The 18,577-nt window shown below is 66.5% G+C and overlaps 3 protein-coding genes and 1 long non-coding RNA gene across 5 annotated transcripts; 1 reads left to right on the top strand and 3 right to left on the bottom strand.

The window, feature by feature from the left end:
• Window positions 1-292: 292 nt before the first annotated feature.
• LOC116786764 lies at window positions 293-3,682 on the bottom strand. Its single transcript, XM_032687720.1, has 9 exons — window positions 3,350-3,682; window positions 2,941-3,039; window positions 2,484-2,539; window positions 2,280-2,405; window positions 1,953-1,995; window positions 1,262-1,342; window positions 1,034-1,190; window positions 863-933; window positions 293-481 (listed from the first exon to the last, which is right to left on the bottom strand). Exons 1-9 carry the CDS (start codon window positions 3,680-3,682, stop codon window positions 293-295), a joined length of 1,155 nt encoding a protein of 384 aa, XP_032543611.1.
• Window positions 3,683-5,552: 1,870 nt separating this feature from the next.
• Window positions 5,553-6,988, bottom strand: LOC116786957. Its single transcript, XR_004357120.1, has 2 exons — window positions 6,186-6,988; window positions 5,553-6,012 (listed from the first exon to the last, which is right to left on the bottom strand). It is a non-coding gene; the product is annotated as an uncharacterized LOC116786957 (long non-coding RNA).
• Window positions 6,989-7,004: 16 nt separating this feature from the next.
• GCC1 (GRIP and coiled-coil domain containing 1) lies at window positions 7,005-11,373 on the bottom strand. Of its 2 annotated transcripts, XM_032688090.1 has the most exons (3): window positions 10,868-11,373; window positions 10,101-10,816; window positions 7,005-9,487 (listed from the first exon to the last, which is right to left on the bottom strand). In XM_032688090.1, exons 1-3 carry the CDS (start codon window positions 11,220-11,222, stop codon window positions 8,207-8,209), a joined length of 2,352 nt encoding a protein of 783 aa, XP_032543981.1. In that variant the 5' UTR covers window positions 11,223-11,373; the 3' UTR covers window positions 7,005-8,206. The 2 variants fall into 2 exon arrangements, with proteins under 2 accessions (XP_032543981.1, XP_032543980.1); XM_032688089.1 differs by having other exon boundaries at window positions 10,101-11,373.
• A 2,294-nt stretch (window positions 11,374-13,667) lies between these two features.
• Window positions 13,668-16,860, top strand: LOC116786937 (acrosin-like). The gene is made up of 5 exons (XM_032688105.1): window positions 13,668-13,825; window positions 14,004-14,243; window positions 14,431-14,696; window positions 15,165-15,310; window positions 15,938-16,860. Exons 1-5 carry the CDS (start codon window positions 13,755-13,757, stop codon window positions 16,673-16,675), a joined length of 1,461 nt encoding a protein of 486 aa, XP_032543996.1. The 5' UTR covers window positions 13,668-13,754; the 3' UTR covers window positions 16,676-16,860.
• The last annotated feature ends 1,717 nt before the right edge of the window (window positions 16,861-18,577 follow it).

Below are 18,577 nucleotides of genomic sequence, written 5' to 3'. Positions count from 1 at the left end.
CCCAGGGACTGGAGGTGGAGCTCAGGGAACAGCCCCAGGGACTGGAGGTGGAGCTCAGGGAACAGCCCCAGGGACTGGAGGTGGAGCTCAGGGAACAGCCCCAGGGACTGGAGGTGGAGCTCAGGGAACAGCCCCAGGGACTGGAGGTGGGAGCTCAGGGAACAGCCCCAGGGACTGGAGGTGGGAGCTCAGGGAACAGCCCCAGGGACTGGAGGTGGGAGCTCAGGGAACAGCGCCCAGGGACTGGAGGTGGGAGCTCAGGGAACAGCGCCCAGGGACTGGAGGTGGGAGCTCAGGGAACAGCCCCAGGGACTGGAGGTGGGAGCTCAGGGAACAGCCCCAGGGACTCGTCGTAGAAAGCCTGGAGGCCCCGGGGGGGCTGCAGGGGGGGGCTCCTGCCCAGCACCTCCCGACGGAAGTTCTCCCTCATCCAGCCATAGACCAAACTGTGCAGGAAGCCCTGCAGGGACACGCTCAGGGCCTGGGGGAGAGAGGGAGAGGGAAAGGGCAAGGCCAGTCCTGCCATTCCCTGTCCCTGCAGACCCCGGGACCAGCCCGGGCCGGGTGACACAGGGACAGGTGACACAGGGACAGGTGACACAGGGGCATGGGGAGGTGTCTCTCCTCATGATGTGGTTAGTTAAACCACATCAAACCCCTGGGAAGAGCCAAAGGGTGAAACCCCAACCAGTGGGAAGAGCCAGGCTGGGCCCAGGGCTGTGTCCTCACCCTGCAGTCAGTGGGGTCCAGGCTGTCCCCAAGCCCTGTCACAGCCCCTGGCCCTGCAGGGCCCAGCACCACTGACACGTTGGGTGGGGACAAAAGTCCGGCTCGGGAGCCCTGGAAGTGGGGTTTTACTCACTGCAGCAACGTAGAGGACAAGGACCGAGGCGGGTTTGATGCTGGTGAAGGAGAGGAGGGTGAGGAGGAAGGCTGTGGGTGGGAGACAAAAGGACAGTCTTTGGTGGGACACCCCCACTGTGACCCTGCGGGGCTGGGGGGGCCCTGGGACACACCCCCCCCCCGGACTTGCCTGGTGTCCAGCAGAGCAGGAAAACCAGCTGGAAGCAGCGGGAGGCTTTGCTGACGCTGCGGCCGCTCCCGCCCCCAAAGCCCGCGTCCCTCTCCAGGGGCAGCAAAGGCACCGCGACCGTCCCGCGGCAGCGGAGCCTCACCCGGCGGTACAGGAGCTGGGGAGGGGCCCGGGGGGGTCAGTGGGGCCGTCCCGGACCCCAAACCCGCCCCTGCCCCGCGCCCTCACCGTGCAGCAGCCGAGCACCAGCAGCAGGTACAGGAGGAAGATGATTTTCCCCGCCAGCCCCGCGTCGTTCTCACCGAGGTACTGGGAGGCAACGGGAACTCCGTGGGGCCGGGGCAGCCCTGCCCCGAGCTGTGCCAGCCCTGCCCCGAGCTGTACCTGCCCCGAGCTGTGCCAGCCCTGCCCTGAGCTGTGCCAGCCCTGCCCCGAGCTGTACCTGCCCCGAGCTGTGCCAGCCCTGCCCTGAGCTGTGCCAGCCCTGCCCCGAGCTGTACCTGCCTCGAGCTGTGCTAACCCTGCCCCGAGCTGTGCTAACCCTGCCCCGAGCTGTGCTAACCCTGCCCCGAGCTGTGCCAGCCCTGCCCCGAGCTGTGCCTGCCCTGAGCTGTGCCAACCCTGCCCCGAGCTGTGCCAGCCCTGCCCCGAGCTGTGCCAGCCCTGCCCCGAGCTGTGCCTGCCCTGAGCTGTGCCAACCCTGCCCCGAGCTGTGCCAGCCCTGCCCCGAGCTGTGCCGCGACTCCACGGCCCGGGAGCTGCTGGAGCTGCCCCTGAGCCTCTGCTGGAACGGGGACACCCCTGTCCCTGCCCTTTGGAGCACCTGCCCGGGTGGATCCTGCGCTCCCCAGAGCCCCCCGCCCCGGTGGGGTGGGTGGGCAGCTCCGGGGGTCAGGGATGGGCACCCGGCAGTGCTCACCTGGTAGCAGATGTCCTGGGCATGGTGGATGAGCAGCAGGCAGCTGCAAGGAGAAGGATGGAGGATGCTGCTGCTGGTCCCCAAATCCCCCACCCCATCCCCAAATCCCCCACTGCAACCCAAATTACCCCAACCAAAAATCCCCAGCCACAAATCCCCTACCCCCAACCCAAAATGTCCCAATCCCAAATCCCCAACCCAAAATCCCCCAACCCCACATCCCCCACCCCAACCCCAAATCCCCCATCCCCAAATCCCCCAACCCCCCCACCCCAAAGCCTCCACCCCCGGCAGTGTCCCGTGGGGGGCAGGGAGGGGGGGCCGGACCTGGAGCAGTACAGCCCGAAGGTGTCGTGGGAGCCGTTCCCTTTCCAGGGCACCACGGGCGCGATGTCGGTGCCGGAGGTGCCGCGGGCGAGGAGCTGCCCCAGGAGCGTCAGCGCCGGCACCAGCCTGGGGGAGAGGGGGGAGCGTCCCGGGATGTCCTGGGCTGTCCTGGGACAGCCGGGGGGGATCGAGAGGGGCACCTACCAGGCCAGGATGTAGGGAATTCCCTGCCACGCGCTCTCCAGGCACCGGCTCCGCTCCTGCGGGAGGATCCTGCCCTGAGCCGGGGCTGCAGGAGCGGCAGCAGCCGAGGATCCAGCCCCGCTCCCAGCGGGATGAGGGGAACCACCAATGCCCCAGGGAATGGGGCTGTCCCGGATCCCCCCGCTGCCCCCCGGGTCCTGGTAGGGCCATATGCGGGCAGAGCAATGCCCAGGTCCTGGAAGGGCGATGCCCAGGTCCTGGAAGGGCGATGCCCAGGTCCTGGTAGAGCAATGCCCAGGTCCTGGTAGGGCTGTGTGAGGGCAGGGCAATGCCCAGGTCCTGGCAGGGCTGTGTGAGGGCAGGGCAATGCCCAGGTCCTGGCAGAGCAATGCCCAGGTCCTGGCAGGGCTGTGTGAGGGCAGGGCGATGCCCGGCTCACCCGGGCGGGGTCACAGACCTGCAGCGCTGCCGCGGGCCGGGCTCTGCCGCCAAGGACGGTGCGATAGGACTCGTAGGCGTAGACAACGACCATGAGGAACGAGACCGAGTAGAAGGTCTGGGAGAAGAAAGGGAGAGGGACAAGGAGAGGGGGTCGGTCCTGCTGTGCCCGGCGCACCCAGGGTACCTTCCCTCTGCACCCCGATGCCCCACCGGCCCCTTCCCTCCCCGTGCCCTGCAGCCCCACCCCACCCCACCCCTCCAGTCCCTTCCCTCCTGCACCCGCGGAGGGACCCCGTGACCCCTCTGGCCGGTGGCCTCTCGGGGCCGGCAGCACTGACCGCCCGGGCCCCCCGTCCGTCCATCCCAGCCCGCAGACGGGGCTCGGCCGCTCCCGGCGGCCCAGGGGGGTCCCGGTGCCCCCTTACCGTGACCAGCATCCGCCCGTAGGGACAGGCGGCGTAGGCGGGCACGGAGAGCGGGGCCGGCAGCAGCTGCAGCGTGGCCGTGCCCAGCAGGGCAGCGGAGCCCAGGAAATCCGCCAGGGCCAGCAGGGCCAGGGGCCGCAGCTGGGGAGGGGGCACGGCGTTAGCTCGGATGGCAGAGCCCCCCGAGCTCCCGCGGCCCTCCGCGGGCTGGCACCGACTGCTCCCGGGGGGCTGGAGCGAGCGCTGGACATCCCGCACCTCCCGCTCCCCTCCCGCGGCTTTATCCCAGTGCCGGCCCGGCTTCGCCTCGGGCTCAGCTGCGGCCGGGCCCATCCCTGCGCCCCTGGAAGCTGGTGGCACTCACCTGGGAGCGGCAGCACTGCCGGCGGCACTTACCTGGATGCTCAGGAGCCGGTGACACTCACCTGGATGTGGCAGCACCGCCGCTGCCGGGAGGCGACAGCGAGGACGGATCCGCTGCCCAGGAGGCTGGAAAAGACGGGGCTGGTGACAAATGTCCCGACAGAGCTGCTACCAAGCCCTGGTTCCAGCCCCGGGAGCGGGGCCAGGACCCACCTGAGCAGCGCGGCCGGGAGGGAGATTCCCATCAGCACCAGGACCTGGGGGAGACACGCGGGGAGCGCGGGCTCGGGAGTCCCGGAGCGGGGCCGCCCCGGGAGCCTCGGCCGGCCCACGGCTCGGGGGATGTGGAGCCCTGCGGCACGGCCGGACTCGCTCCCTCGGGCATCCCAAAACACCGGGAAAGGTGCTCGCCCGGAGAGGCTGTGGAAGGGCTGAGGGCGCAGCGGAGGGGTCGGGGCCGGTCCCTCCCCAGCCCCTCGGCGGCGGCCGCACGGGGGGTTTCCCTGCTCCATCCTCCTGAGTTTTCCTCCCCAGATGCCCTCCTCAGCATCCCGGATTCGCTCGCCCGGGGCTGGGGAGCGCCAAGAAGCCGCGTCCCGCCCGGGGCCACGCCGGGAGCGGCTCCCAGACGGCGCTGCTGGAGCTGCCGCCGAGGAACCGGAGCGACCGCCGGGGCCGGAGGGATCCCGGGGCTGAGTCACCGGGACAGCCGGGCAGGAGCCTGGGAAGAGCCGCTCCGGCCCAGCACGAGCCCTGCCCGGGGGGCCGGGACCCCTTTGCCGGTCCCAGCGCCGCCCCAGCTCCGGCGTGGGGGGACCCCGTGAGCCCGGATTTGCTGGAATGGGAACTGCAGCGTTCGGCAGCGCCATTCCCAGGTCTCCAGGGGGTTTCCCGCACGCACGCGGATTTGTTTACCTGGGTATCCGAGAGAGCCCACGGCTGCTCCTCTGCGTTGGCCATGGCCGGGGGTGGGAGCCTGGAGCCTTCCCGGCTCCGCCTGCACCGGGCACAGCCGGGGATGGAGCGGCTGCCGGGAGCGATGGCGCTGGAGCGGCTCCGCTGCCGCTGCCCGGGCTCGCTCCACACCCTCTGCGGGCACCAGGACACGGCGCAGCCGGAGGAACCTGCCCAGCCGGGGCAGGAGGAGCTTCCCCGAGGTGCAGGCGGATCATCCCAGCCCTGGGAGCAGGGAGGGATCAGCACCTCGGCTGGGGAGCCCAGGAGAGCACATGGACACCCCTCGGCACGTGGGGAGGGAGGGAACAGCACCGAGAGCTCCTTGTCCTGCTGAGGAGTCCAGAGAGGCCACCGGGATGCTGCCAGGGCTGGAGCCCCTCTGCTCTGGAGCCAGGCTGGGAGAGCTGGGGGGGTTCCCCTGGAGAAGAGAAGGCTCCAGGGAGAGCTGAGAGCCCCTTGCAGGGCCTGAAGGGGCTCCAGGAGAGCTGGAGAGGGACTGGGGACAAGGCCTGGAGGGACAGGACACAGGGAATGGCTTCCCAGTGCCAGAGGGCAGGGAGAGATGGGATATTGGGAAGGAATTCCTGGCTGGGAGGGTGGGCAGGCCCTGGCACAGGTTGCCCAGAGAAGCTGTGGCTGCCCCTGGATCCCTGGGAATGTCCCAGGCCAGGTTGGACGGGGCTTGGAGCAACCTGGGCTGGTGGAAGGTGTCCCTGCCCATGGCAGGGGTGGCACTGGATGGGCTTTCAGGTCCCTTCCCATCCAAACCTTCCTGGGATTCTCAGTGCCAGAATCCTCTGCATCTTCTCCCCAGCACGGATCCAGCACTGATGGTGCAGGAATGAAGCATTCCCATTCCCACATGCACAGGGACCTTGGGAAATGAAGGGATTTATTAATTTTGTTTTAATTTTAAACCCAAGGATGTTCTGATCTCCAAGCACTGCCCAGCCCAACACCAACAGCCACCAGAGTCCTGCCTCAAACAGGGATTTACCTTTATTTCAGGGATATTGGCTGAAGGAAGAGAGGGAAGAGGGAGGGAGGGATGGGGGGGAAGGTCTGAGGGAGGGAGGAGGAGGAGGAGGAGGGAGAGGGACTGGAGGGAGCAGGGGAAGAATTGCAGCAGGAGACCTGCTGAGGGTGACAGTGACACAGGGGACTCGTTTGGCAGCTCCTGGATGTGCTCCCGGGCAGCTGCTTCCTTGTTCTCCTCCGTCAGGTACGGGTGGATCAGGGGATCCATGGACAGTGGATCTCTGTGCTCCCAACTGGATCCCACCTTGTTCCCCCGCTCCCATCTGGGACCCCACCCTGATCCCTGTCTCCCAGCTGGATCCCACCTTGTTCCTCTCCTCCCAGCTGGATCCCCCCATTGTTCCCCTGCTCCAAAATGGACCCACATCAATCCCTGCTCCCAGATGGATCCCATGTCTTTCCCCTGCTCCCAGGTGGATCCCACTTTGTTCTTCCCCTCCCAGCTGGATCCCACATTGATCTCCCAGCTGGATCCCACATTGATCCCCACCACACCTGGGATCTATTCCAGGTCTCTTCATCCTCCAGGAGAGCACGAGGCAGAGGGAGAACAGGGATCATCCCCTCAGCCTGAGCAGCAAAGCCAAAGCAGGAGGCACCATCTCCCTCTGGTGTTGTGGGAATCCAGGTCTCACCCTGGAGCCATCCCTGTTATTCCAGAGGCACCACTTAATTCAACCTTTCCAAACTGGGAGCAGGGTCCAGGCTCTTCCCTGGCGGAGCCAACACTTGTACCCTTGGGAAGCATTTCAGACACTCCTGGGACAAACTCTCCCTTTCCCATCCAGTTCCCTCCATCCCAGCAGCACCCGGATCCCTCCCAGCAGGGACAGGTTCTGCCCAGGGCACGTTTTCCCTGAGGACTCTTTTGAGGAGAAATTGGCACCAAAGGCTGAGTTAGTGGGAGTGGAATCCAGAGGATTTGGCTGCTGGCAGGACCAGGACAGCTAAGGAGGCAAGGAGGGATGTTGCACCCCAGGGTCCCTCCCCCTGGAAGCACCAGGGTGGCTGCAGCACCCCAGGATCCCTGTCCCAGGCCACTGGTGGGTCCCCTGGGATGGGCTGGGGACATGGGAGACCCCCAGTCTGTCCCCCCATGACATGGCAGCTCCCCTTTTCCCAGCCCAGGGACAGGGAACACCCGGGCCCTTCCCTGAGCTGTGAGGGGACACAGCACATCCCTCCCCCACACTGCTGCTCCTACAGCTCCCAGAGCTCCAGCCCCAAGGACAGGGCAGGATCCTGCCATGGAACTGGAGTTTGCTGTGCCAGCTGCCCTTCCCAAGGTGGGGCAGCTCCTTCCCAAGGCCCCCCCGGGCAGGGCAGCACCAGGAGCTGCTCCCCCAACCTGCTTTTAACTCCAGGCCCACCCGGGGGTGTTAATCCAGACTCATCCCTGTACTCTGGGCTGGGGAAGCTGAGCTTTAGTAGCCAAGGTTTAACTCCAAACAAGGGGCAGGAAAACAACACCACAGGGACGTTTGGCCTGTGCAGATGAGAAAGTTTGGAAGCTCCAGTTGAGCGGAGCTGGGAAGAGCCTGTTCCAGGGCTACCAGCAAAACATCCCTCCTGGGGCTCAGGGAGCGGGTTTCAGGATGTCCTGGCTTCCTTCTTTCACCAATTCCCACGGAAATTAGGGAAGAACCTCCAGGTCCCTGCAGGCACTGCCCAGATCTGCCACCCCCTGCCCCCCACTGCTCCATCCCAGCAGGAACAGGGCCTTCCTTCCAAACCCAGCACTGCACAGCAGCAAAACTTCCCTGGGACTCCCAAAAACGAGGAGCGGGGCACCCATTCCAGCTTTTCCTCTGCTTCCTGCTCCCAAACGGGGTCAGGCAGCTCCAATTCCTGCTCAGCCACGTGGCACCTTGGGGTGGGGAATCATCCCTGGCACCACCACAGGTTCCACTTCAACATCCAGGAGATCCTTTCTCCTTCCTGGAATCACTGAGAATTCCTGAGAGGATCCCTGGGTAGGAAGGAGAGAACACCGGAGCTGTGGGAGGGGCCTGGGGCTGCATCCACTGATAAATTGGCTCTAGAGAAGAAACCTTGGAGAAAACACTCAAGATTTTCTGCATTAAAGACTCATCCTTTGAGCCTCTCATGGTCTGGTGCTATTTTAGCTCCATCTAAAGTGCTTCCCACCCTCCTTTTAATCTTCTGAGTCACGAGCCCGGCTGGAGTTTGAAGATCCAAGTGAGTTCCACCCTAACCCACGCCTGACAGGTTGGGATTATTTTAAAACCATCTTTAAAAAAGCATCAGGATCCTCAATTCCAGGGGTTTTAAACCAAGTCCCAACTCAGAGCAAATTCCCACACCGGGGCTGGAAGAGTTGGCACAATTCCACTGCAAACTGGTGCTAAAAACACCGGTTCAAGCCCAAACCGTGACCGGGAGCTCCGGGTGTGGTCGGGAGGAGGTTTCACCATGAGCAAAGTGGTTTGGGTCGATCACCAGGATGTTCTTACGGACAAGGGAGTAAGAGCTGTCCCCTCATCTCTTCCCGTGGAGCCACCAGCTGCCCTGGGCCGAGCGCTTGGCCACGTCCTCCTTCTCCTCGGGGCTGAAGTGCAGGATGGTGAGGATGGCCGTGAGCGTCTGCTGCCGGCCCCGCGCGTCGGGCAGCGTCAGGAACCGGTACACCACGTTCTTCAGGTACTCCAGGTTGGCTCCTTCCCTGCTCCTGTCCCGGAAGTTCTTCTGGATCTCGCCCTGCAGCGCCGCCACCTCCTCGCGGTGCTTCTCCTGCTCGGCCAGGGCCTTCTCCCGCAGCCGGTGCAGCTGCGCCTCCAGCCCGTGCCGGTGCTTGCGCAGCGCCGACACCTCCACCTCCTTCCGCGCCAGCTGCTCCGCGTACAGGAACAACGTGGGCTCGGAGCCCGAGGGCAGGGGGAGGCCCTGGGGGAGAACCTCGGAGGAGCTGTGGTCGGGGGAGTCGCCGTGGGGGACGTCCGGGGAGCTCTGGGAGGCCTGGAGCGCGTGGGGCAGCGCCAGGGCCCGCAGGCGCTCCAGCTCCTGGTCCTTCTCGGCCAGCACGGCCAGCGCCCGGTCCCGCTGCTTGTGCATCTCCTCCTCCAGGCGCAGCGCCCGCTCCCGGTACTCCAGCTGGCACCTCTCCAGCTCCTGCCGGTGCCGCTGCTGCAGCTGGGACAGCTCCTGCCTCTTGGCCTCCACGTCCTGCCGGTGCCGCCTCTCCGCGTCGTCTGAGGCCAGCTGGAGCGCCACGTACTTCTCCTTGAGCTCCCCCAGCTGCTCCTGGGCCTCCTCCAGCTCCTTGGCCAGGTTGATGTCCTTGCTGGACTTGTTCTTCAGGACCAGCTGGGCCCTCACCTTGTAGCGCTCGAACTCCTCCTTCAGCTGCCTCAGCTCCTGCTGGTAGTACCCGGCCGTGGCCTTCTCGCCGTCCCCGGAGCCCCTGGGCAGCTCCAGCTCACACGGCTCCTCCACGTCCGCCTGGCTCTTCCCGGTGGCCGCCTGCAGGAGCTTCTTCAGCTTCTCCATCTTGTCCTTGAGCACGTTCACGTCCAGGTTGGCCTCCTCGCCGTGGATGTCCCCCGGGGCCCGGCTGGAGGCGGCGATGGCCAAGGTCTTGTTCTCCAGGTCCAGCTGCACGATGCGGTCCTTGAGCTTCTGGATGACCTGCTGGTCCTTCTGCTTGGCCTTCTCGTAGGTGCCCAGCAGCTCGGACGCCTGGGACACCTGAGCCTCCAGGTCGGCCACGCGCCGCTCCTCCATCTGCGCGCGGTGCCGGAGCTGCTCCTCGGCCTGGGCGGTCTGGGGGCACGGACGGGGCAGGGTCAGGGCAGCACGGGGGGCACGGGGCGCTCAGCTCTGCTCTGCCCCACCCCAAACCACTGCAGGGCCTCCCCTTGCCCGGGAATCCTGCAGGAGACACCTCCCGGCCTTGGCTTCTCGGGGATTTGTGTATTTGGAATCATGGAACTATTTGGGTGGGAAGGAACTTTCAGGATCCTCTATTCCCACCACCTGCCACTAGATCCACTACTCTCATCCACCTTCCACCAGACCAGGTTGCTCCAAGCCCCATCCAACCTGGCCTTGGACACTTCCAGGGATCCAGGGGCAGCCACAGATGCTCTGGGCAGCCTGGGCCAGGGCCCCGCCACTCACCACCCTCCCAGCCAGGAATTCCTTCCCCATATCCCATCTAATCCTGCCCTCTGGCAGTGGGAAGCCATTCTCCCTTGTCCTGTCCCTCCATGCCTTGTCCCAAGTCTCTCTCCAGCTCTCCTGGAGCCCCTTTAGGTCCTGCAAAGGACTCTGAGGTCTTTGGACTCTGACGGACCGGGAGGGGGAATTTGGCTCCTCCGGCCCCAAACCCTTCCTGAATCCCTGGACACGCCCCCCATTCCCAGCCAGGACTCACCTTCTTCATCTCCTGCACCAGCTGCACCTGGAAGTGGTTCTTGAGCCCGGCCATCTCCTCCTGGAGCTGCTGGATGCGCGGGTCGGCCTTGCTGTTCTCCTCCCGCACGCCCTGCAGCTCCCTCTTGAGCTCCTCCAGCTCCTGGCTCAGCTGCCGCACGTGCTGCTCGTGCCCCTGCGCCCGCTCGGGCGCCCCGGCCCTGCCGGGGGGCGCGTCCCGGCCCCGCTCCAGCCGCAGCTCCGCGTCCCGGCGCAGCTCCCGCTCCGCGCGCAGCAGCTCCTGCAGCTCCCGCAGCATCTCGGCGTGGTCGCCCTGCTCGCGCGCCCGCTCGTGCTGCTGTGTGATCAGCCGGGCCTTGGTCTCGGCCAGCTGCTCCCGCAGCCCCCCCAGCTCCAGCGCCAGCCGCTCCGCCTCGGCCCGCGCCCGCCGCGCCGCCTCCTCCAGCTCCTGCCGCATCTGCCGCTTGTCCGCCTGGTACGAGGCCTCCATGCGCGACTTCTCCTGCGTCACCGTGGCCAGGGCGCTCGTCAGGGTGGCCAGCTGGGCCTTCAGCTGCAGGAGCCTCCTCTCGGACTCGCCGAGGTCCCCCTCGGGGCCGGGAGGCTCCTCGGCTCTGTGGGCCGCGGGTCCGTCCTCCTCGGGCCCCGCGTCCGCCCCGGCGCAGCTCACGCCACCCGCGGCAGCCGTGCCATCCCCCGTGGTGCTGCTCGCGCTGGTCCCGCTGGCCGCGTCCCTGCTGGCCCCGCTGGCTGCTGTGCCCCTGCTGGCCCCGCTGGCCGCCGTGTCCCTGCTGGCCCCGCTGGCCGCCGTGTCCCTGCTGGCCCCGCTGGCCGCAGTGTCGGCGCTGGCAGCCGTGCCCGCGCTGTCCTCGCTGTGCTCGGAGCTCTGGTCATCCGGGGGCTCCCCGGGGCCGGGCGCCGGGAGATGGCCCTCGTGGGACACGGAGAGCACCTTCAGGCTGGCCTCCAGCGCCTCCTTCTCCTTGAGCAGGCTCTTGTAGGCCAGCACCACGTCCTTGAGCCGCGCCTGGTACCGCAGCAGCTGCTGCTTCTGCGCCTCAATGGTGTCCAGCAGGTCCTTCCTGCTGGGGCCGCCCCCGAAGCTCATCCCGAACTTCTCCATGGCCTGGGCAGCCTGCGGAGGGGAACCGGGACAGAGGGGGAACCAGAGGGAAGGAAATGTTTGGGATGGGCAGGAGCGGCTGGATGGGCTGGAGTGTCATCCTGGAACCCCCCCAGCACACCAAAGGAGCAGGAACATCATCCTGAACAACCCCCAGCTTGACCCCCCCCCCCGGAAACCACTGTGACCCCCCAGGACCCCCATCCTGACCCCCTCAGGACCATCCTGACCCCCCCAGGACCCCCATCCTGACCCCCTCAGGACCCCCATCCTGACCCCCTCAGGACCCCCATCCTGACCCCCTCAGGACCATCCCGATGCACCCAGGACCCACATCCTGACCCCCCCACGGACCCACATCCTGGGACTCCCAACCTGACCCATTCAGGACCATCCTGACCTTCCAGGACCCCCGCTCTGACCCCTCCCAGGCCCCCCATCCTGACCACCTGCCCAGGACCACCCTGAGCCCCCAGTACCCCTATCCCGACTCCCCCCAGGCTGAAATCCCGACTCCCCCTGGACTCCCATCCCGAACCCCCCAGGACACCACCCTGAGCCCCCGGACGCTCACCCGGTTTCCCCTCAGGACTCCCAACCTGACCCATTCAGGACCACGTGACCTCCCCCTCAGGACCCTCACCTGAGCCGCCAGGGCCATCCTGACGCCCCCGGACCATCCGGACCCCCTCGGCCTCCCCTCGTTCCCCCCAATCCCCCCCGTTCCCTCCATTCTCCCCGTTCCCCCCAGTTTCCCAATCCCCCACAGTCCCCCCGTTCCCCCCAATCCCCCCTGTTCCCCCCAATCCCCCCCATTCCCATTCCCCCGTTCCCCTCACCCCCGCCCGGTGTCGCCGCCGCCGCTTCCGCCGGAACCCGCCGTGTGGGCGGGGCCAGATGGGGTGACGTAACGAAGGAGGCGGGACACGCCGAAATATGGTGCTTGGAAGGGGCGGGGCCACACAGGGGGCGGGGCGTACAGGTATATGGGCGTGGTCTGAGAGCACGGGGGCGAGGCCTGGTAGATGGGGCGTGGCCGAGACGGGGGGCGTGGTCTGGGTGCGGGGCAGCGAGGGGGCGTGACCAAATATTGTGGGCGGGACCTAAGGCTCGGCGGAGTACCGGGGGGACAGCACGGCCGTCCCGTGTCCCCCAGTGTCCCCTCGTGTCCCCCGTGTCTCCCCTGTGTCTCTCCTGTTCCTCTTGTATCTCCCCATATCCCCCCTTATCCCCCCCGTGTCCTCCCATATCCCCCATATCCCCCCATGTCCCCCTTACCCACCTGTGTCCCTCTCCATTCCCTCCTGTGCCCCCCCGTGACCTCCCGTGTTCCCCGTGTGCCCCGTGTCTCCCCATATCCCCCTGTGTTCCCCCATATCCCCCCCATATCCCTCCATGTCTCCCCATATCCCCCCGTGTTCCCCCATATCCCCCCCATATCCCTCCATGTCCCCCCATATCCCTCCGTGTCCCCCCATATCCCTCCGTGTCCCCCCATATCCCCCCGTGTTTCCCCATATCCCCCTGTGTTCCCCCATATCCCCCCCGTGTCCCCCCATATCCCCCGGTGTCCCCCACATGTCCCTCCCAATTCCCTCGCGTTCCCGCCGTGAGCCCCCATATCCCACATATCCCTCCGTGTTCCCCCTGTGTCCCTTCTGATTCCCTTCCCTGCCCCACTGTATCCCCCCGGGTCCCACCCGTGCCCCTGCCATGTTCTCCCCAATTCCCTCCCTGTCCCCCCCATATCTCCCCATGTCCTGCTCATGTCCCCCCTTGTCTCCCCGTGTCCCCACACCCATCGTGTCCCCCCGCGTGCCCCTCGTGGCACGGGGCAGTGTCCCAGCCTGGGGGCAGGGTGAGGGACGAGCAGCTGCCCCCCGTCCTTTGGAGAGCGCTGTGCCCACCCTGGTGCTGCCCAGGCTGTGCCGTGGGGCTGGCACAGCTCTTCCCACTGCTCTGGCCTTTGGAGCTCAGCTTTATTCGTGGGGTGTTTTCCGTTCTTCCCAGAGTGGCCTCAGCTCTGAGTATTTGGAAGTACTTGAATCCCAAGGACAGAGACAGGGAGGATCTTCCTTGCCATCCTTCCGTAAACTTCATAGTTCTCTTTCTCTCGGGGAGGGACGTGGGGCTGCGGAGCTGCTGTGGAATGCCGAGGGATTAAACACCTCCACTTTGTACCCACTCTGTCTGGCTCCAGAGGCTGCTGGAGAACCTGAGACCCCTATGTGGCACCTGAGATCATGGAATGGTTTGGGTGGAAAGGGACCTTAAAGGTCATCTCCTGATGTCCCACCCCCTGCCGTGGCAGGGACACCTTCCAAGGTTGCTCCAAGCCCCGTCCAACCTGGTCTTGGACATTTCCAGGGATCCAGGGGCACCCACAGCTTCTCTGGGCAACCTGGCTCTACGACTCTGCCGTGCCCAGCCCACGGAACCGGCCCCTCTGTGACATCAGCCCCGGCCCGGGGGCACCGGCAGGGCCGTGGGGGCTGCGCTGGAGGTGACCCCCCGCTCCTGGCACTGCCACCCATGGCTTGGCTGTGGCTACTGGTCCTGCTGGCCCTGGCCGGGCCCGTGGGTGGCAACTGGGACACCTGCAGGTCAGTGGCCCTGGGATGTGGGAGGGAGCTCAGGAACACTCGGGAGGTTCCCAGCAGAACGGGGGCACAGACGTGCCCTCGGGGATCCCTGGCCCTGCTGCCCCTCAGCGCAGTGTGGGGGGACAACAGGGGACCTGAGCAGCCCCTGGGCAGGGCAGTGATGGCTTTGTGCTTCCAGAGGGACCTGCGGGCTCCGGCCCATGGCTTCCGACCACAACTCCCTGATTCCCGACGGCCCCGTGGATTTGGCCGACGGCACGTCCCGTGTCATGGGTGGCACCGGTGTCCAGCCGGGGGCCTGGCCTGGCATCGTCAGCATTCAGGCCACCTGGAAGAATGGCACGTGGCACATGTGCTCGGGTGTCCTCCTCAGCTTCCAGTGGGTCCTCACGGTCGCCCACTGCTTCATCAGGGCCGGGTAAGGAGGGGCAGGGACAGGGATGTCCCCACAGCTCGGGCAGGTGCCCAGGTCACAGCACCACGTGCTGCTCCCGTCCGGCTCTTTCCTCTCTGCTTCTCTCTCTCCCTTGGGAAGCAGAAGGCTGGGAAGCTGCCACAGCCCGTGGCTCTGCTCCCTCTCACTCCTCTCTCCATCTGTCCCTCAGGGACTTCTACCGGTGGGACGTGGTGATCGGGGCCACGGACCTGACTCAGCCGGGCCCCGAGGCCGAGGTGAGGCACATCCAGAGGCTCCTGGTGCACCAGCACTACGTGGCTGCCACGGCAAGGAATGACATTGCCCTGCTGGAGCTGGACCAGCCCGTGGAGTGCAGTGACTACATCCAGCTGGGCTGTGTGCCCGACACCTCGGTGAGGGTCTCAGACCTGAAATCCTGCTACATTGCGGGATGGGATTTCCCTGAGGACACAGGTGAGTTCCCAAACAGAGTGTGTGCTCTGGGTGAGCTGGGCACCCCGGGGACATGGGCTGGGCACCCCGGGGACATGGGCTGGGCACCCCAGGGACATGGGCTGGGACCCCATGGACATGGGCTGAGCACCTGGGGACATGGGCTGGGCACAGCCACAGTCCAGCTGTGGCTGCAGGACATCAGCAGGGACAGGTCTCGGAGCAGCCTGGGCTGGGGGAAGGGGTCCCTGCCCAGAGCAGGGGGTGGCACTGGATGAGCTTTAAGGAACCTTCTGCCCAAACCATTCTGTGACTCCCTGAAGACTGTGGAGAGATGGGCCTGGCCCCTTCCCCAGAGCCAACAGCAGGGACACAGCGGGACAGTGTCGCTCCAGGGGCAAAGCCAGTTCTGGGGAAGGGGTTCATCACAAGGCAGGGGAGGGGATGGGCACTGAGCTGCTGGAGGTTCATTCCCCTCCCTCCCAACAGCTCTGGGACCAAATGTGGTGCTGCAGGAGGCCAAGGTTCACCTCATGGACACAGAGCTCTGCAACAGCAGCCGCTGGTACGGGGGGGCCGTGCACCCCGAAAACCTGTGTGCTGGGTACCCACAGGGCGGCATCGACACCTGCCAGGTGGGAGCGTGGCACCAGTCCCTCAGCCCCCGGCACCACAGGGACCCCCTGACCCCAAACATGGCATGGGCTGGGCCTGGCCCGGTGCCCTCCCAGCCCCGGGTCCCCATCGCTGCCAGGGCTGCCCTGTCCCATGTCCCCTGTCCCAACTCTGCCCTGTCCCATGTCCCCTATCCCAGGGCTGCCCTGTCCCATGTCCCCTGTCCCAACTCTGCCCTGTCCCATGTCCCCTATCCCAGGGCTGCCCTGTCCCATGTCCCCTATCCCAGGGCTGCCCTGTCCCATGTCCCCTCTCCCAGGGCTGCCCTCCCCTTCCCCATCCACGGGTCCCTGCCCCATGTCCCCTTGTCCCCAAGGCCTGGCTCTGCCCACAAAGCCCATCCAGTGCTCCCGGCAGCCCCGAGCTGCAGATGTGACCCTGGATCATCCATCCTCTGCACATCTGGGACCACTGTGCAGAGATGGGACAGCCCCCAGCCTGCTCCCAGCCCAGGCTCTGGAGGCTCCAGCCCCCAGGCAGAGCCTTCCCGTGCTGGGAATGTGGCTCTGGCAGGGGCTGGGAGAGAGGAGCCAGCCCTGCTGCTGCAGCAGCCCCCCACAAACCCTGAGCCCTCTCTCCTGCCACAGGGGGACAGCGGGGGTCCCCTGGTCTGCAAGGACAACAGAGCCGACTACTTCTGGCTGGTGGGGCTGAGCAGCTGGGGAAGAGGCTGCTACAAAGCCAGGCACCCCGGGATCTACACCTCCACTCAGCACTTCCACAACTGGATCCTGGTCCAGACGGGCCTGACCCCCGTAGAAATTGCCACTCCAACACCAGCCACTGCAGCACCAGAGCCAGGCTGTACCCCGGCCCCTGAGGAGATCCCAGAGCCAGCGATCACCCCGACCCCCCAGGAAATCCCCACACGAGAGGTCGTCTTGATCCCCGAGGAAGAGGAGGAGGAGGAGGAGGAGGAGGAGGAAGAGGAGGAGGAAGAGGAGCCGACGCCAGAGCCAGAACCAACCATCATCTCGACCCCAGGAGAGGAGGAGGAGGAAGAGGAGGAGGAGGAGGAGCTGACGCCAGAGCCAGAACCAACCATCATCTCGACCCCAGAAGAGGAGGAGGAGGAAGAGGAGGAGGAGGAAAAGGAGGAGGAGGAGGAGCCGATGCCAGAGCCAGAACCAGAGCCAGAGACCAGGCCAGCCGTCGTGTTGATCCCCGAGGAGGAGGAGGAGGAGGAGGAGGAGGAGGAGGAGGAGCCGGTGCCCACACCGCAATCCGACAGGCTGCTGGTCATTTCAGTGCCGTACCGGAGCCTGGTGAAATTCTGTAACCTGCTGACGGACTTCTTGCAGCTGCTGAGGGACAAAATTGATTGACCAGAAGGATGAGCAGATCCAGTTCTGGCTGCCGTGGATCAGGAGCATTCCCTGATGGAATCACGGCTGCGGGGCCAAAGGCAGCCCCAGTGCCCAGGGCTGCTCCGTCCTCTCCCGCTCCTCCCCTGCGCCCACCCCGATGGAGAAGTTCAGTTTGTTATTGAAATAAAGTTTTCGTGTTCCCCACTAACCACGTTTTCAGCCCAATTCAGTCTCCTGTGCCAGGCAGGGACAGGACAGTCTGGGAGCACGCCCCGGGTCTGCCCCTGATTTGGGAGGAGACGAGGCTGGAGACGGGCAGGAGTGGGAAAAGCGATTTAATAAAGGAGTGGGGCAGCAACGGGAGCAGCTGGAGCAGGGAGTCCTGGAGCCACGAGGGCCGTGGAGGTGCTGGAGGATGCCCAACCTGAGCTGCTGCTGCCCAGCCAGGCGTGTCCCCTCTGCACCAAGGTGCTGCCCCTGGGGCTGCCGGGACCCCCCATCCCACCCTCCAGCCCAGGGGGGATCTCTGGATCCGGGACGTGCCGTCTGCTCCTCCTGGATCCTGTGAGATCCACCTCCAAGGAGCTGTGGTGGCTCTGGAGAAGATGCTGCGTCTGGTCCCTCCCAGGACACGTCGGGGCTCCTTGATTCCATGATCCACCCCGGTTCAGGGGGTGCTTTGGATCTTCCGGGGGCTGTCCCGGCCATGGTGGCCCAGCCATCACCGATGTCCCCCGCACAGAAATCCTCAGCTCCCGGCACGGGGGTTGTCTCGAGCCCTTTGTCCTGCCAGGGCCCCTCAGAACCAGGGACACCGCGGGCCGTGGAGGCGGGCGAGGGGCTCCGGGGGGCTGGCGAGGGGCGGCAGCAGCGGGGGCTCAGCGGGGCTCCGGGCACCAGGCTGGCACCGGGGGGCGGGGGGCCCGGGGGGCAGCAGGGCGAAGGGGGGGCTCTCCAGGGGCTGCCAGGGCGCTGGAGGGGCGCTCCCGCCCGGATCTGAACCTGCGGGAGGGACGCGGGGCTCAGGCACCGCCCTCTCCCCCAGCCCTGCCCTGGGCGGGGGACACCCACCCGGGGCCAGCGGGGAGAGGGACGGGGTCCCCACACCCTCCAGCCCCCCGGGGGTCCCGCGCCCCGCCGGCAGCTCCCACCCTGCCCGTGCCCGGGGGTCCCAGCCCCTTTTACCGCAGCGAGCGTCATCCCAGGCGCAGGGGCCGGAGGCGCAGAGGTGCAGCGGGGCCGGGGGACCCGGCAAGGAGCGGAGGCCGTGGCCGTGGATGTGACCGTGGATGTGGCCGTGGATGTGGCCGTGGAGGGGCTGCGGGGAGCCCGCGGGGGTGTCCGGGAGGGGCTGTGGGGATCAGGAAGTGGGATGTCCCGGGACATCCGTGGGGATGCTTTGGGATGAAGCCACCCCAAAGGGGACCGGCAGAGGACCACCCTCCGGGACCGCTCCCGAAAGGGCTCCCCGATGGGAGTGCGGGCTCCAGAGCGTGCCGGTGCCTATCGGGGTGCCGGCCAGGTGTCCCCAGCGCCCCGCAGGACGGGCCCCCGGCCGTGTCCTACCTGTGCGGCTGTTGTGGAGGTGGGATGGAAAGCGGACACGGATCCGCGGGGCAGGATCCAGTCGCACCAGGAGCCTGCGTGGGCACAGGCAGAGAGGGAAATGTCCTGGCTCGGGGACCGCGGGGCCCCCAGACCTGATTTTGGGGCGGGGAGGGCTGACTTTTACCGGGGGGCGCAGACAGCAGCCACGTCCTTTCCCTGGCTCCCAGCGGGGCTCTGAGGAGCAACCCCAACAGTCCCAGCACCAAATTTCAGCCGCGCTCCCTCCCTGGGGTGTCCCTGAACCCCACCCCCTCCTCGGCGGTCCCCCCCCCCCGCCGCTCCGGGCTGTCACCTGCCCCGCCAGCCTCCAGC

Source organism: Chiroxiphia lanceolata, chromosome 5 (genome assembly GCF_009829145.1).
Source record: "Chiroxiphia lanceolata isolate bChiLan1 chromosome 5, bChiLan1.pri, whole genome shotgun sequence".
NCBI lineage: Eukaryota > Metazoa > Chordata > Aves > Passeriformes > Pipridae > Chiroxiphia > Chiroxiphia lanceolata.
Note: the sequence above shows the minus strand (reverse complement) of the source record. Positions and strands in the feature narration are given on the sequence as shown.